This window comes from Saccopteryx leptura, chromosome 4, assembly GCF_036850995.1.
Source record: "Saccopteryx leptura isolate mSacLep1 chromosome 4, mSacLep1_pri_phased_curated, whole genome shotgun sequence".
NCBI lineage: Eukaryota > Metazoa > Chordata > Mammalia > Chiroptera > Emballonuridae > Saccopteryx > Saccopteryx leptura.
This window is the reverse complement of record NC_089506.1, coordinates 166,312,954-166,329,686: the sequence shown is the minus strand read 5'-3', so window position 1 is coordinate 166,329,686 and position 16,733 is coordinate 166,312,954. Positions and strand designations below refer to the sequence as shown.

Below are 16,733 nucleotides of genomic sequence, written 5' to 3'. Positions count from 1 at the left end.
ATTGGTGGCTACAAACATCATGAGGATGTAAAATACGGCAGAGGAAATATAGTTAGTAATACCGTGAAAACTATGTATGGTGCCAACTGGGTACTGAACAAAGGAGAGGGAACAGTTGTAAAATATATGATTATTTAACTACCATGCTGTGCACATAAACTAATACAACATAGTATTACAGGCTTTCGGTAAAGAAAAAAAAAACAATTTATTTTTTAAAAAAGAACAAAAAATATATTTAGTGATATATGCACCACTAGTTCATTGCAGGATTATGTACAATAGCCAAGATATGAAAGCAACACAAGTGCCCATCAATAGAGGACTGGATAAAAAAGATGTGATGTAATATATACAATGGAATACCACTTGGCCATAGAAAAGCATGAAATCTTACCATTTGACACAATGTGGATGGGCCTAAAGGGTATTATGCTAAGTGAGTAAGTCAGACAAAGACAAATATCATATGATTTCACTTATATGTACAATCTAAAGAGCAAAATAAATAAACAAACAAAAAAACAGAAACAGAGTCATAAATACAAAGAAGAGACTGATACTTTCCAGATGATGGGGGTAGTGGGGTGGGGGTTGGGGGGTTAGTGGACTGTATGGAAAAGCTGAAGGGATTAAAAAGTACAAATTGGTAGTTAAATAATAGTCACAGGGATGTAAAGTGCAGCATGAGGAATATAGTCAATAATATTGTAATAACTGTATATGGTGCCAGGTGGGTACTAGAATTATTGGGGGGAGCACTTCATAAATTATATAATTCTCAAACATTATGCTGTACACCTGAAACTAATATAAAATAATACTGAATGTCAACTATAGTTGAAGAAAAGGAACTTTACTGGCTAAGATAAATGAGTCATTCTTGAAATGACATGCTCTGTTAGAAGAAATGAAAATGGAAATTTCACAATATTTGGGTTTCTATCAGGAATAATGACCCACAGCACAAATCTTCCTAAGTAGAACAATTAAGAAATAAATCATCCTCTTTCTGTATGATCAACCCTAATAAAACACTAGATAATTAGAAATAGGACTTTTAGACACAGATAGTACACTGTGCCCCAGAGAAACAAAATTACAGGTTTCACACACAACTTTTAGAACATTTTCCAGAATGCTAAATCATACATTGAGTTATATATATTGACATTATATAATAAATATTATTTTTACCTGATATGTATGATTTCAAGATTTTCTGAATTACTAAAATGATTCTGACCTTTCTAAGTTGCTGTTCTGTGACCAAAATAGGTCCTGGAAATAGAAGCATCTCCTATTTTACAATCAAAAAGATATAATGATTCAATTCACAGAAATTTTGTTCTTCTCTATCTCCTTTCCACCAAAAAAGAGATCAGTTGCACACACTAAATAGTACTGCAGATTTCTACAATAATTAGCATAAATTCTAAAATGCCTATTTTACTTTAGGAAACCAACAGAAGTAAAAGTATCAGTTATACTAGGATGAATATACAATAGAAAGAAAAACTATACTCAGTTTTTTAAAAGAAAACTACATATAGAAAAAAAGTATATGTTTTAGGTAAGTATTATCTTGCTTTCTAACTTTGAAGTATCAGATATGTGGTGATGTAAATCAGTATTCCAAAATTGGTAGCAATTTAAGTGTTCCAAGTTCATTATACTGAAAATATTTATTCTGGGACACTGAGTCAAAGAACAGACTACTACCGGAGCTATAATTACAGTAAAGCATTTGAAAATAATCAACAAGATGACTCAAGCTTGAAAAATACCTTAAAAACAGTTGTCATAAATAGCTTTTCTCTGCAGACTATATCTTCCAACTACTTGCTTTCTGTCTTGTTACTTATTTTAAAAATACAACATAAAAAATTCCATGGAGAATGCATACTTCCTGTACCACACAGTAACTAGAAATAAATGGTTCTCTGAAACAAAAGTTTTTATTCAGAGTTTGCCTATTATATAAGAAGTCTTTGGAATCTCTGAGTTCTTATCAGATATAAAAACCCAAAAGAAAAGTCATTATTAAATTTCCCTAAAACTGAGGTTTTCAATGACTGAACTACAAGTGCAAAGAAACCCTCTGGTACTTCCCATTAAGAAGTGCCTGCCTTTATGCATTTTCTAGTTTCCTTAGGCCAGTGGTTCACAACTCTGCCTGCAATGAGAATCAACTGGGGGCATTTTTAAAATACCATTTTTTGAACCCACAACTAGAGATTCTGATTTAATAGGTTTAAAAAAAGGGTCCAGGCATCACTATTTTTAAGTTTCCCAAGTAATTCTAATGTATAAGTTCTACTGTTAATGAGACCTTTGTATCCCTAATAATAACTGGGTTGTGCAAAATCACGTAATAAAAATCACAAAACTTGACCTGAAGATGGCAGCAGAGTAGGCGGACGCACAGACGCCCAGCTCTCACCACCAAACTGGAATACAAATCAACTTAGGAAAAATCAGCGTGAAAAACCAACTCTGGACTACAAGAACAGCTCTCAAAAACCAAGGAGCAAAGAAGAAGCCACAACAAACCTGGTAGAGAGCGCCTGAATCTCCCCTGCTTACAGGAACGGAGGGGGGGGTGAGGCTGAGAGCCCAGAGGGGATCTCACTCCAGGGAAAAGAGCAGAAAATACTGCTCATAGCCACGCTCCCTGGCAACCAGGGAGCGAGGTGTGTTGAAAAGACCAGTTTATCTCCCAAGTGGAAAGGACAGAGAGAGGGACAGATGGTGGGGAACTAAGGAACACAGGCAATGACCTAAAAAAGCTGACTCATCCGTGCTGGAGGCAGCCATAGCTGGGGGAGGGACTGACCCTTCCACAAAACAGTACTGAATTGCTTCCGGATCAGAGATCTCAGACATTTCTCCAGCTCCAATCAGCGCAACAAGACACAGCTGAAAAATCACAAAACTTATGGGAAAATGGTGTTACAAGTACAACACTCAAAAAAATCATCAGAGACACATTTTTAAAAAGGCAGAAAATCTAATAAAACTTTTCACAGATTTACATGTATTAGATGGTGAAGAAATACATAAGTCCTACAATAAACATGGTACTTTATCTTAAAAAGACCTGATGGCCTGACCTGTGGTGGCGCAGTGGATAAAGCGTCGACCTGGAAATGCTGAGGTCGCCGGTTCGAAACCCTGGGCTTGCCTGGTCAAGGCACATATGGGAGTTGATGCTTCCAGCTCCTCCCCCCTGTCTCTCTCTCCTCTCTCTCTCTGTCTCTTTCCCCCCCCCTCTGAAATGAATAAATAAAATTTTAAAAAAAATTTAAAAATTAAAAAAAAAATCTCTCAAATATTAAAAAAAAAAAAAAAAAAAAAAGACTTGATGTTTTCTTGTCAAAGTAGTTGTCAGTAGAGTTGGAATTAGTGAGTTATTATGTGTGGCAGAAAAAGTTACCTGAATTTGGACAGTTTCAATATAACATGTGGATAAAGTGTGACTCATAATACAAGGAGTAAACCAAGGTAACTAGCAAACCAACAAACAATGTTAGTATGTATCTATATGTTTCACATATTCCTAAGAAACTAAGTTCAGCTGGGTAGTTTTTGGCATTCATCTAGTGATTCTTCCATGTTTCTGCATGAGCAAATACAAAATCACAGTATGCTCAACGTGCTCCCTAATATATCAATTGCAGCCTGACCAGGTGGTGGCGCAGTGGATAGAGCATCAACCTAGGACACCTAGGACCCATGGGGTCATAGAAAATGACCCCATGATCTCTGGCTTGAGCCCAAAGTTCGTTGGCTTGAAACCCAAGGTTGCTAGCTTGAAGCCCAAGGTTGCTGGCTTGAGCCCAAGGTTGCTGGCTTGAGCAAGGGGTAACTGGCTCAGCTAGACACACCCGACCCCTGCCCCATTCAAGGCACATAAGAGAAAACAAACAACTAAAGTGTCTCAATTATGAGTTTTTGCTTCTCATTTCTCTTTCTGTGTCTTTCTCTCTCTCATTAAAAATATGTATTTTTTTCATTATTTTTAATACCATATAGTTCATGGAACATAGGCAATATTTTAATCCACTTTACAGTTACCATATTTCCCCATGTATAAGACTTACCATAAGTTTGGGGCCCGAAATTAAAAAAAAAAAAAGTATTACATAAAGTCATTGAACTCAAATTTTATTCATCATAAAATTCATACAAGTCCTCATCACTGTCAAAACTCCGATCCATTAGCTTGTCCTCATCTGTGTCTGATGATAAATCACTGTCTTCAACAATGTGCACAAAAACAAGCGCAAAGAAGCGGAAAATGCAAGTAAAAAAATCTACAACCATTCCCATTTGACTACCACATTTTCTACTAATAATAGATTTTAGTGGCTATGCTTATGGAATAGATTAATGCTGCCATGATCTGAAGAGGGAAGGTTTTTCTGTGTCCTCCTCCTATATGAAATGGCTAAAGAGAAAACTGGAAAAAAAAAAAAGAAAAAAAAAAGAAGAAAAAAAAATCTACAACCACTGTATAAGATGCACCCATTTTTAAATCTCAAATCTTTTGGAGGAAAGTGAGTCTTATACATGGGGAAATATGATAAATGATAAGATAATATTTTCTTTCAAAAAGGTTATTTCAGAATTATCTGTATCACTACATGACTTCAGGAGAGAGTTGACTATTCTGACCAGTACAATTTTACTTTCACTTTTTTTTCATCTTTATTGAAATATAAGCAACAACATATAACATATTCATAAGATCAAGGTATACAACATGATGATTTGATACAGTATAGATTATTAAGTGATTCTACAATAAGGTTTAGTTAATACCACCAACCCCTCACATAATTACCTTTTTTACCCTGTGGTGGTAACATTTTGCACCCCCATGTTCATTACAACATTGTTCACAGTGGCCAAGAAACAACCAAAGTGCCCCTTGATAGACTGAATTAAAAAAATGTGGTACATATATACAATAGAATACTATTCAGCCATAAGAAATGATGACATAGTATCATTTATGATAGCATGGGTGAACCTTGAGAACATTATACTGAGTGAAATAAGTAAATCAGAAAAAGCTAAATACTGTATGATTTCACACAGAGGTGGAATACAAAACTGAGCCTCATGGACATAGATAAGAGTCAGTGGTTACCAGGGAGAGGGGGTTTTCCTCAGGGGGAGAGGGTTGGGGGAAGGGTATAAAGAGGGACAAATATAAGGTGATGGAGGATGATTTGACTTTGGGTGTTGCGTATACAACATAATCGACTGTTCAAATGAAGTGGAGATGTTGACCTGAAATCTATGTACTCTTGTTAATCAATGTCACCCAGTTAAATTTAATTTTCTAAAATAAAGATCTACTCTAACTACTTTAAATATATAATGCAGTACTATTATTAACTATAGTCACCATGCTTTGAATTAAATCCCCAGAACTTATATTGTCACAAGTAGCAAGATTTTAACCTTTTTATGGCTGAATAATATTTCATTGTATACATATAAAATATTTTCTTTATCCATTCATCTATTATGGACATTTGGCTTGTTTCCATATTTTGGATATTATAAATAATGGTATAATAAACATGAGATGCAGAAATCTTTTCAAGATAGTGATATCATTTCCTTCAGATATATACCCAGAACTGAAATTATAGGACCATATAATAATTCTATTTTTAATATTTTGAGGAACCTCCATACTGTTTTCCAACATAGCTGTATCAATTTATATTCCCACCAACAGTATACAAGGGTTCCCTTTTCTTCACAGCCTTGACAACACTTATTGTCCCTTGTCTTTTTAGTAACAGCCATTCTAACAGGTAAAAAGTGATATCTAATTGTGGTTTTGATCTGCATTTCCTTGATGAGGTTCAGCATCTTTTCATGTACCTGTTGACCACTTCTATGCCTTCTGTGAAAAAATGTCTATTCAGATCCTCTGCTCATTTTTAACAGGATTGTTTGTTTTGTTATATTGAATTGTATGAGTTCCATATATTTTGGATATTAATCCCTTATCAGATAGATGGTCTGCACATATTTTCTCCAATTCCATAGGTTGTCTTTCCATTCCACTGGTTCTTTTGCTATGCAGAAGTTTTTTCCTTTTGTTTTTGTGCTCTTTTTTGCTTCTGTTGTTTGTGCTTTTGGTGTTATATCTGAAAAATCATTGCCAAGACTAATATAAAGCATCTTTGCCTATGTTTCTTTCTGTTAGTTTTACAGTTTCATGGCTAAGATTTAAATTTTTACCCATTTCAAAATAATTTTTGTGAGTGGTGTAGTATAGGAGCTGATTTCATTCTTTAGCATGTAAAATATCCAATTTTCCCAACAGCATTTATTGAAGAAACTATTCTTGGCTCCCTTGTCAAACTTCAGTTAACCATATACAGTACTCATAGGTTTATTCTGAACTCTCAATTCCATTCCATTGGTCTATGTGTCTGTTTTTATGCCAGTAGCATACTGCTTTAATTACTACTGCTTTCTAATACAGTTTGAAATCAGGAATTGTGATGCCTCTGGCTCTGTTTTTCTTTCTCAGGATTACTTTAGCCATTTCAGGTCTTTGCAGTTTCCTATGAATTGTTGGATTGTTCCCTATGGATTGTTTTTTTCTTATTTCTGTGAAAAATGCCATTGGAATTTTGATAGGGATTTGGGTAGTATGGACATTTTTAAAATATTAATTCTTTAAATCCATGAGCATGGAATATCTTTCCATTTATTTGTGTATTCTTCAGTTTCTTTCATTAATGTCCTAAAATTTTCAGTATGCAGATGTTTCTCTCCATGGTTAAATTTATTCCTAAGAATTTTAATTTTTTCTGGTGCTATCGTAAATAGAATTCTTGTCTTTATTTCTTTTTCATATGGTCTGATCTTAGTGTATAGAAACACACTAATTTTTTGCTTGACCAGGCAGTGGTGCAGTGGATAGAGAGTCAGACTGGGATGCGGAGGAGCCAGGTTCAAGACCCTGAGCGCAGGCTCATCTGGTTTGAGCAAGGGTCACCAGCTTGGACCCAAGGTTGCTGTCTTGAGCAAGGGGTTACTCAGTGTGCTGAAGGCCCACGATCAAGGCACATATGAGAAAGCAATCAATGAACAACTAAAGTGCCACAATGAAAAATTGATGATTGATGTTTCTCATCTCTCTCCATTCCTGTCTGTCAGTCCCTATCTATCCCTCTCTCTGACTCTCTCTCTGTCTCTGTAAAAAAAAAAAGAGAGAAAAAAGAAACACTAATTTTTGCATGTGAAAATTTTATCCTGCAACTTCACTGAATTTGCTTATTCTAACAGGTTTTTGTGAATCTTTAAAGTTTTCTACACATAAAATCATAACATCTTCAAACAGAGACACTTTTACTTCTTTCCCATTTGGATTCCCTTTATTTCTGACAGTAATAATTTTAGATGAATAAGAATAGACAAAGTAAAATTCACTTTTAGCACAGAATTAATTCTCAAAATAAAAGAGATATTAAACATATTCAAAGATGTTTAATTTCACTCATAATTAGAAAAAAATTAAGTAAAGCTACAATAGATATCATTTTACTACCAGATTAAAAAATTCAAAAGTTGAACAAGACACTCTCTGCCCAGATTAAGTAGTAACTGGCACTCTCATATATCCTGGTGGCTATGCAGAATAGTACAAGATCTATTTTAAAATTTTAAATTTATATTGGCAATGTGTAACAAAACTACATATACATTTACATATTGACCTAGAAATCCTATTTCCAGGAATATACCCTGAAGATAATCATAATGATACAAAAACACACCTGTAACAAAGTTATTCACTGAAGCATTATATGTGATTGTATAATATTGTTCGATATAAAATCCCAAACATAGTAAATTGGTTAAATATCTAAATAGTTTCTCTAAAAGGAACCAGAAATCCGAGGAGAAAGGGTTTATTCCAGAACTGGAAAAGAGAACATTCCAGATAAGCCTGGAATATCTTATTTTGCAAAAAATAAAGAAGTGTTCAAAGATAATGAGGAAACAGTCCAGGTAATTGAAAGCAAACATGACTACCTAGGCTTCTATCTCCTAATATTTCCTCCAAAAGAAATCCAAACAACGAAAAGGGGAAAATAAAACCAGATAAAAACCATGCCTTCAGAATTAAAAACAGATAGACACACTTCAAAATAACTTTAAATAAAAAGAAAACTTACCAAAGCATAGTGTGATTTCTCACACTCATGTTCCGGAGTAAAAAAAACTGAAGAGAGGCCCTGGCCGGTTGGCTCAGTGGTAGAGCATCGGCCTGGTGTGCAGGAGTCCCGGGTTCGATTCCCGGCCAGGGCACACAGGAGAAGCACCCATCTGCTTCTCCACCCCTCCCCCTCTCCTTCCTCTCTGTCTCTTTCTTCCCCTCCCGCAGCCAAGGCTCCACTGGAGCAAAGTTGGCCCGGGCTCTGAGGATGGCTCCTTGGCCTCTGCCTCAGGCGCTAGAATGGCTCTGGTTGCAACAGGGCAACACCCCAGATGGGCAGAGCATCGCCCCCTGGTGGGCGTGCCGGGTGGATCCCGGTTGGGCGCATGCGGGAGTCTGTCTGACTGCCTCCCCGTTTCCAACTTCAGAAAAATACAAAAAAAAAACAAAAAACTGAAGAGCTGTAACTAATGAAATGAGTGTTCCTGAATTAGATCTTGAATAAGGATGAAAAAAAAAATTGCCAAAATGGAACATTATTAGGACAATTGACAAAAGTTGGACATGGAATATATTTTTGTTAATAGTATGGCAACAATGCCAAGCTTCCCAAATTTGATATTGTTTTATGGATATGTTCTTAGAAAATATATGCTTAAGTATTTTAGAATAAAGGGACATGATGTTTCAACTAACTTTCAACAAGTCATTCAAATTTACACACACAATTACAATGAGAACGGGAACTATAGAGAAAATATAGCAAAATGTTAATTAATGAATAGAATGGAGAGAACAGGGGAATCTTTCTTTTCTTTTCTTTTCTTTTCTTTTCTTTTCTCCTTCCTTCCTTCCTTCCTTCCTTCCTTCCTTCCTTCCTTCCTTCCTTCCTTCCTCTACCTTTCTTCCTTTCTTTCTCTTTCTTTTCTTTCTCTTCCTTTATTTTTTTAGTGTTTCTTTGTTCTCTTTTTGAAACTCTTTTACACATTTTAATTTTGGTAAATAAATATGTAAAAATCACTAGTTGCAAGACTTCTGTCTGCTTCTAGTCAAGATAGAGAAATAGGAACATCTTTATCCCCCTGCCTAAAATAACTAAAAACTAAATAAGTATATTTAATACAGAGCACTGAAGCCACTGGACACCAGGCAATAAAGGACAGTGGACCCTGAGAGACTATAAATAAATTAACTGAACCCTAAGATATCCCAGGCTACTGAATGTAGAAAATTTTCAGACCACAGCATCTTGCCACATCCCAACAGCCAAACTGTGAAACTTCATAATGTGGAGAGCACCCTATGAGCACTGAGAATGACCTTGCTTCACTGGGAGATAAACTCACCCTAGACTACACATAACTCTGGGGCCACCTTACAAATGTAAAGGCAAGAGCCGAACATATCATACTGTCCTCAAGTAGCTTAACCATTACCCAAAACGGAGCTGAAGAACATTTAAAGAAATACAAACATATTCAGTACCTAAAGAGATAAAATTCACAATACTTGGCATCAAATCAAAGATTACCATGCAGAAAAAATACAACCCAAAATGAGGAGAAAAATCGTTCAATCCAAACTGACCCAGAAATAACACAAGATGATAGAAGACAGAGACAAATAATTACTATAATTATATTCCACATGTAAAAGAAACTAAAGAACAAGCACATTAAATAGAGGCATGAAAGATATAAAAAGATTCAAATTCAACTATTACAGGTAATTCATTTATTTAAGACTTGTTCATTTTCAACATGGAAATGGCTCAGCTACACAATTTCTGTTTCCTTTTCTCCAGTTCCTTCACCCTAAAGTACAGGTGTGGGACGAAAGAGAGTGCTGGGTTTTGGTAGGAAAAAGGAGATAAGAACTTATACACACAGGCATATTTAAATTTACATACTGGTGAGACACAAAGTGAGGCCAGCACAGGAGGAGGAGGCCGGGAGGAAGCAACTGCTGGAAGAGGAGTGGTCAGGGAGATGGTCAAGTTCATCTAGTTAATAGGGTTAGTAAAGGACACCAAAAATAAAAAAATGACTGAGATGAAAAATACACCGGATATAATTAACAACAAATTTGACATTGTATCAAAACAAGATTAGAGAAATAAAGACATAGCAGTAGAAACTAACTACAATGAAACACAAAGAAAAGACAAAAAAATAAATAAAGGGTATCAGTAAACTGGGATAACTTCAAATGGCCAAATGTGTATGTAATCAGACTCCCCAAAGAAGAGAAGAGGGAAGAAGAAGGACTAAAAAAAAATAGCCTGACTGGTGGTGGCACAGTGGATAGACTGTTGACCTAGGTCCTAGGACACTGAGGTCCCAGGTTTGAAACCCTGAGGTCACCAGCATGAAAGCGGTTCACCAGCTTGATCATGGCATGGCCAGCTTGAGCAAGGAGTCACTGGCTCAGCTGGATCCCCCTGGTCAAGGTACATATGAGAAGCAATCAATGAACAATTACGGTGCTGCAACTGCAGGTTGGTGCTTCTCGTCTCTCTCCCTTCCTGTCTGTCTGTCTGTCTTTCTGTCTCTCTCTCTCTCTCATGCACATGTACATGTGCACACAGAAAAAAATAAAAATAAAAGTTTTTAAAATAATGGCTAATATTTTTCCAAAGTTGATAAAAACTATAAACCCATAGATATAAGAAGGTCAGCAAACCCCTAGCAGAAGAAACATGAAGAACACTACACAAAGGCACATAACAAATTGCTTAAAATTAGTAATAAAAAGAAAAATTTTAGCACAGCTGGGGGTGGGTGGGAATTAGGCACAAATATTTCATCAGAAACAATGTAAGAAAATAATACAGCAACATTTTTGAAGTATTGAAAGAAAGAAGTACAAACTAGAATTCTATAAACTGAAAATATAATTTTCAAAAACAAAGACAACATAGATACTTTACACTTACAAAACCTGAAAAAAATTTATTATCAGCAGACGTCCACTATAAGAAATGCTAAAGGAAATTCTTCAAGCTGAAGGAAAACAATACTAGATGGAAACCTAAATGTATACAAGAAATAAGCTACTGTAAATTGTTACTCATGGGTAAATATAAACTTATGTTATTATTTAAAAGATAATCAACTACTTAAAGCAATATTAATAATAATAATAATAATGTATTGTGAGGTTTATAACATAAGTAGTACGATCTGTTTGCCTTAAGCACAATTATGATGCTATACATAATAAACGGTGAAATTATTCCTCTTACCTTGGATACATTGCTGACATAATTCATTTGGATAGTACTTTCCTTATCAACTTGATTACAAAGGTTCTGTAAAGTAGATGCATATTCTTTATCACTTTTTATCCTCAGGGCCATAAATTTCTTCACTGTCTCCAGTAACCGTAATTCCCAGTCTTGCAATTTTAACACAGCTTCATGTGAATTCTTCAGATCACTCCCAAAGCCCATTTTTGTAAGACACTGTCTTATCCTCCACTGCTGCACAAGTGAGCCTTCTAATCAGCACATATCTGTGTATGTAAACAGAAGAAAAAGATCTTAAATCAGAAGAAATTAGTCTTCAAAACAAAGATAAGGCTCATTTCATGATAAAAAATAAAATAACTGCAATTGAATGTTTTCACAGTAAAGATCAGGAATGAGATGAAGATGTCCACTCCTACCTCTTCTATTCAACACTGTACTGGAAGTTCTAGCCAGCACAATGAAATAATTTCCATTAAAATTGAAAAGGAAGAAGTGAAACTATATTTGCTGATCACATGACATGGTAGATAGAAAACCCTAAGAAATGCAATAAATATTAGAACTTTCATTAGAATAAAATAAATCTGTAAGATTAGAGGGTGTGATATCAACATACAAAGATCAATTGTATTGTTATACACTAGCAATGATCAATCCAAAAACAAAATTTAAAAAAAAAATCCTATTTACAACAGCATCAAGGAGAATAAAATATTTAGGAATAAATTTTACAGAATAAATGCAAAACTTATATTCTTAAACCTATAAAACATTGTTGAAATAAATTAAAGAGGACATAAATAAATGGAAAGATTCATATTCATGGTTCCTAAAGACAACGTTGTTAAGAAGGCAATATTCTCCAATTTGATCGACAGATTTAACTCAATACATATTAACATCTAAACTAACTTCTCTTTTTGCAGAAATTGACCAGCTAATTCTAAAATTTACATAGAAATACAAGGGAGCCATTATAACCAAAAATAAAATTTAAAAATATAGAAAAAGAAGAACAAAGTTGGAGCACTCACATTTCTTGATTTTAAAACTTATTGAAAGGCTACAGTAATCAAGACAAAAGTGGTGCTGGCATATGAATAGACATAAATAGACACCAATGGAATAAAACAGAAAATCCAGAGATAAATCTTCATATTTATGGTTAAATTATTTTCTATAAGGGTGCCAAGTCAACTGAATGGAGAAACAAGTCTTTTCAATTAATGTAAGGCTTCTAGGACAACTGGATTTCCATATATAAGAGAATAAAGTATGACGCCTTCCTTAGAACATACACACACAAAAAAATTAACTTTAAAGGGATAAGAGATCTAAACATCAGAGCTAAATCTATAAAACTCTCAGAAGTAAACAAAGTAAATCTTCATGAGCTTGGCTCTGGTAATGGTTTCTTAGATACACCAAAAGCATAAGCAGCAAAAAAATACATAAATTGGCCCTGGCCGGTTGCTCAGCGGTAGGGCGTCGGCCTGGAGTGCGGGGGACCCGGGTTCGATTCCCGGCCAGGGCACACAGGAGAAGCGCCCATTTGCTTCTCCACTCCCCCTCCTCTCTGTCTTTCTCGTCCCCTCCCGCAGCCAAGGCTCCATTGGAGCAAAGATGGCCCGGGCGCTGGGGATGGCTCCTTGGCCTCTGCCCCAGACGCTAGAGTGGCTCTGGTCGCAGCAGAGCGATGCCCTGGAGGGGCAGAGCATCGCCCCCTGGTGGGCAGAGCGTCGCCCCTGGTGGGCGTGCTGGGTGGATCCCGGTCAGGCGCATGCGGGAGTCTGTCTGACTGTCTCTCCCTGTTTCCAGCTTCAGAAAAATACAAAAAAAAAAAAAAATACATAAATTGGACTTCATCAAAATTAAATTTTTCTGTACCTCAAAGTCCACCCTCATCAAGAAAGTGGAAAGAAACCCCAAAAATTGGGAGAAAATATTTGCAAATCATATCTAACAAGGAACTTCTTTTCTATCTGGAATATAAAAAGAACTTTTACAGCTCAATAATAAAAAGACAAATCAATTAAAATGAGCAAAATATCTGAATAGAGATTTCTCCAAAAAGATTTACATGTGTTCAATATACACATAAAAAAGATGTTCATTAGCCATTAGGTAATACAAATCAAAATCACAGTGAGGTACCACTAGCATATCTATAATCAAAAAGACACATATTGCCATTTACGACAACATGGATGGACCTTGAGAACATTATACTGAGTGAAGTAAGTAAATCAGAAAAAGCTAAGAACTATAAGATTTCACACATAGGTGAGATATAAAACTGAGACACACGGACATAGGTAAAAGTAAAGTGGTTGCCAGGGGGAGGGGAAGAAAGAGGAGCAAATATACAGTGACAAAAAATGGATTGACTTTGGGTGATAGGCATATAACACAATCAACAGTTCAAATGCTATGGAGATGGTTACGTGAAATCAATGTACTCTTCTTAAATGATCAATGTCACCCATTAAATTTAATTTCTAAATACAAATTTTTAATGAAAAAAATAAAAGATACTATCAAGTGCTGGACACTGAAGAAATTAATACCCTCATAAACTGCTGAGGGAAATGTAAAATAGGCAGCTACCAAAAGTTAAATACAGAGTTAGTTATTATATGACTCAGAAATTCCACTGCTCAGTATATACCCAGGAAAAATAAATACACGTCTACACAAAAACTTGTACATAATGATCAAGCAGATTTATTCATCATAGCATTAAAATAGAAACGTTCTAAAGGTCATCAACTGATGAAGATAAATAAAACATATTCATACAAATGAAATATTATCTGGCAATGAAAATAAATGAAGTATTGATACAGCCTACAACATGGATAAACCTTGTAAATATTAACCTAAGTGAAAGCAATCAGAATCATAAGACTGACCTACTCTATGATATGAAATATCCAAAGTTTATAGAGACAGAAAGTAAATTAGTGGTTGCCTAAGGCTGACAAATTTGGGAAGAAATGAGGAGTAACTGCTAACTGGTAGTGGATTTCATTTTAGGGTGATGAAATGTTATAAAATTGATTGTGATGATGGTTGCATAACTCTGTGAACTGACTAAAAATCACTGAATTGTACAGTTTAATGGGCAAATTTTTCTATATATGAGTTATAGTTCAATAAGCTGTTTTTAAAAATCAGTACAGCTTCACATGATCATCCAAAGGTCAGTTATCAGAAACTTCCCCAAAATACTCTGCTGCTTTGCGATAAATTCTGAAATCTATGATAGAATTTATTTTGCTCTCCAGCCTCTTAGAATTTCAGGCAGTGAATCTTTCAGGGCCAGTTAGAAGAAATGAAGAAACATACCTCTCATGTTTAGTTCTTGGTCAACCATACCAGAAGTCAATTTCTTAATATTTTCAGGGTTTATCTCTCTAACTTCAGTGATATCATCTAAGACAGTAAAAATATAGGTTTTCTAAACAGAGAACAAATTACAATTTTTCCCCACTGAAAACTATCCAGTTTTTTATCTAGTGAACAAGTAGGAGGGGGATAGAAGGTAGTGGAAAACTGCACTTCATCCCAGTTTCTGAAGTATCAACTAGAACACTAAATGGACCTTAACATAAAAAAGTAATTGACTTATTCACTTATTATAGAGTAGGATAATTCCAGTTGGGGTTTTTTTTTTCACTTTGTATGTAGTAGCTTTGAATATTTTATGTTGACATATTATACCTTTATGTTACACACAAATGTACAATGGACATTGTTCTATTATTTTACCTACAGTTCAATTAAGTCTCAATGAATATATACTTTATCTCATCCAATGTGTTCAATGAAAAACAGGGAACATTATTTGAGGCTGAAGAAAAGTAAAGAGTTTAATTTTTTTTAAACTATATCTGAGTTTGTAGTTCATTTTATTCAGTACTTGGGATATTGTTCCTGCTTCTAAATACATCTAGCTCTGCCCTAAGCTTGGACCATATTTTTTTCTTCCACTATCAGAAATTTAAATGGAGCTCAGAAGAATAAAAATGGAAACAGAGTCTGGAAGGTATTTGAGATACACTCCAGCCTACCTAAGGGCTTATTTACATACACCAGTGTCCTAGGTCCGGGTTAGCATAAGATTATGTAATATATGGTACCACTCTTTAAAGTACAACCAATAATAAAAAAATAAATTTAACTACTCTATAATAAATTAAGACTGCACCTAATTGTTCAAATGGTAGAGCTTATAAATACTTCAAGAATTATGAGAATAATATCCTACAGATAATTTCGCCACAGATGTCAAATGATATTTATAAGACTATTCATTTCATTAGTTTTTGAAAAGGAAAAGGAAGGAAGGGAATAAGGGGGGGAGAGAGGGAGGGAGAGGGAGGGAGGGAGGGAGGGAGGGAGGGAGGAAGGGAGGGAGGGAGGGAGGGAGACCTGAAACTATCCAGCCAAAAGAACTGGCTATATAAATTACAACTGAGGTTGCTGTATATAATTATAACTGAATAATTCCAGGGAGTGCCATTCAAATCTCAGTCTATGTGAATTTGTTCAGGCAACTATGAGAAGCAACCAGCGAGTGCACAACTAAATGGAACAACAAGTGAATGGTTCTCTCTCTCCCTCTCTCTCTCTGCCCCAAATCAATGGAAAAATATTTTTTTTAAAAAGCTATTCTAAGTAAAAAGACTTCACTAAATCCTGAGAATTCACTTTAGATACCAATATGAAAAAAAGCAAGTAAAGAGTGACTAGGCCAACCTAAGGAAAGTCAAGAAAATATCTAAAAAAAAAAAATGTAAGAGAATGGTCTCCCTGTACCAGGGCAGAACTGTAGAAAATGCAGGGAGGGCAGCCTGGGCTTGCTATTTTCCAGGACTCTGTGAAGAATTGGTATAAGAAATTAAACCTAGGGCTACAGATGTTTAACGGAATCTCATAAGAGAGAGTGAATCTCATAAGTGAGAGTAAAGCTCAGGGCCCGCAACAAGGTCAAACTCAACCCTGCCAATTATCACCCCACCCCTCTACCTCCGTGCTCACATGCCAAATAAACCAAAAGCAAAACTCATCTTCTGGTCCAGACAAGATGCCATAGACCATATTCCCAGCTGCACTCCAAAACCACAACTATAAACACTGGGAATGGTACAAAGAACTAAAGAATTCTGAATGGTGGAAAGAAAGCAAACTCCTTTGGTCCTAGGAGAAGAACAGCACAGAGGCAGTGTCTTGGGTCACCCCCCAATAGAAGGTCACCCAGACCTGACTTTTCCCAACCTTCAG

At 35.5% G+C, this 16,733-nt stretch overlaps 1 protein-coding gene and 1 non-coding gene across 6 annotated transcripts in view; one reads left to right on the top strand and one right to left on the bottom strand.

The window, feature by feature from the left end:
- The window catches only part of FER (FER tyrosine kinase), a 460,210-nt gene that overhangs the window by 385,603 nt on the left and 57,874 nt on the right, over window positions 1–16,733 (bottom strand). For all 5 annotated transcript variants that reach the window (XM_066381979.1, XM_066381978.1, XM_066381980.1 and 2 more), the window contains one exon: window positions 11,442–11,710. In XM_066381979.1, coding sequence (XP_066238076.1) covers window positions 11,442–11,648 — 207 coding nt within the window. In that variant the 5' untranslated portion in view covers window positions 11,649–11,710. The remainder of the gene's footprint in view (window positions 1–11,441; window positions 11,711–16,733) is intronic.
- LOC136404721 (small nucleolar RNA SNORA29) lies at window positions 4,325–4,464 on the top strand. The gene has a single exon (XR_010751426.1). It is a non-coding gene; the product is annotated as a small nucleolar RNA SNORA29 (small nucleolar RNA).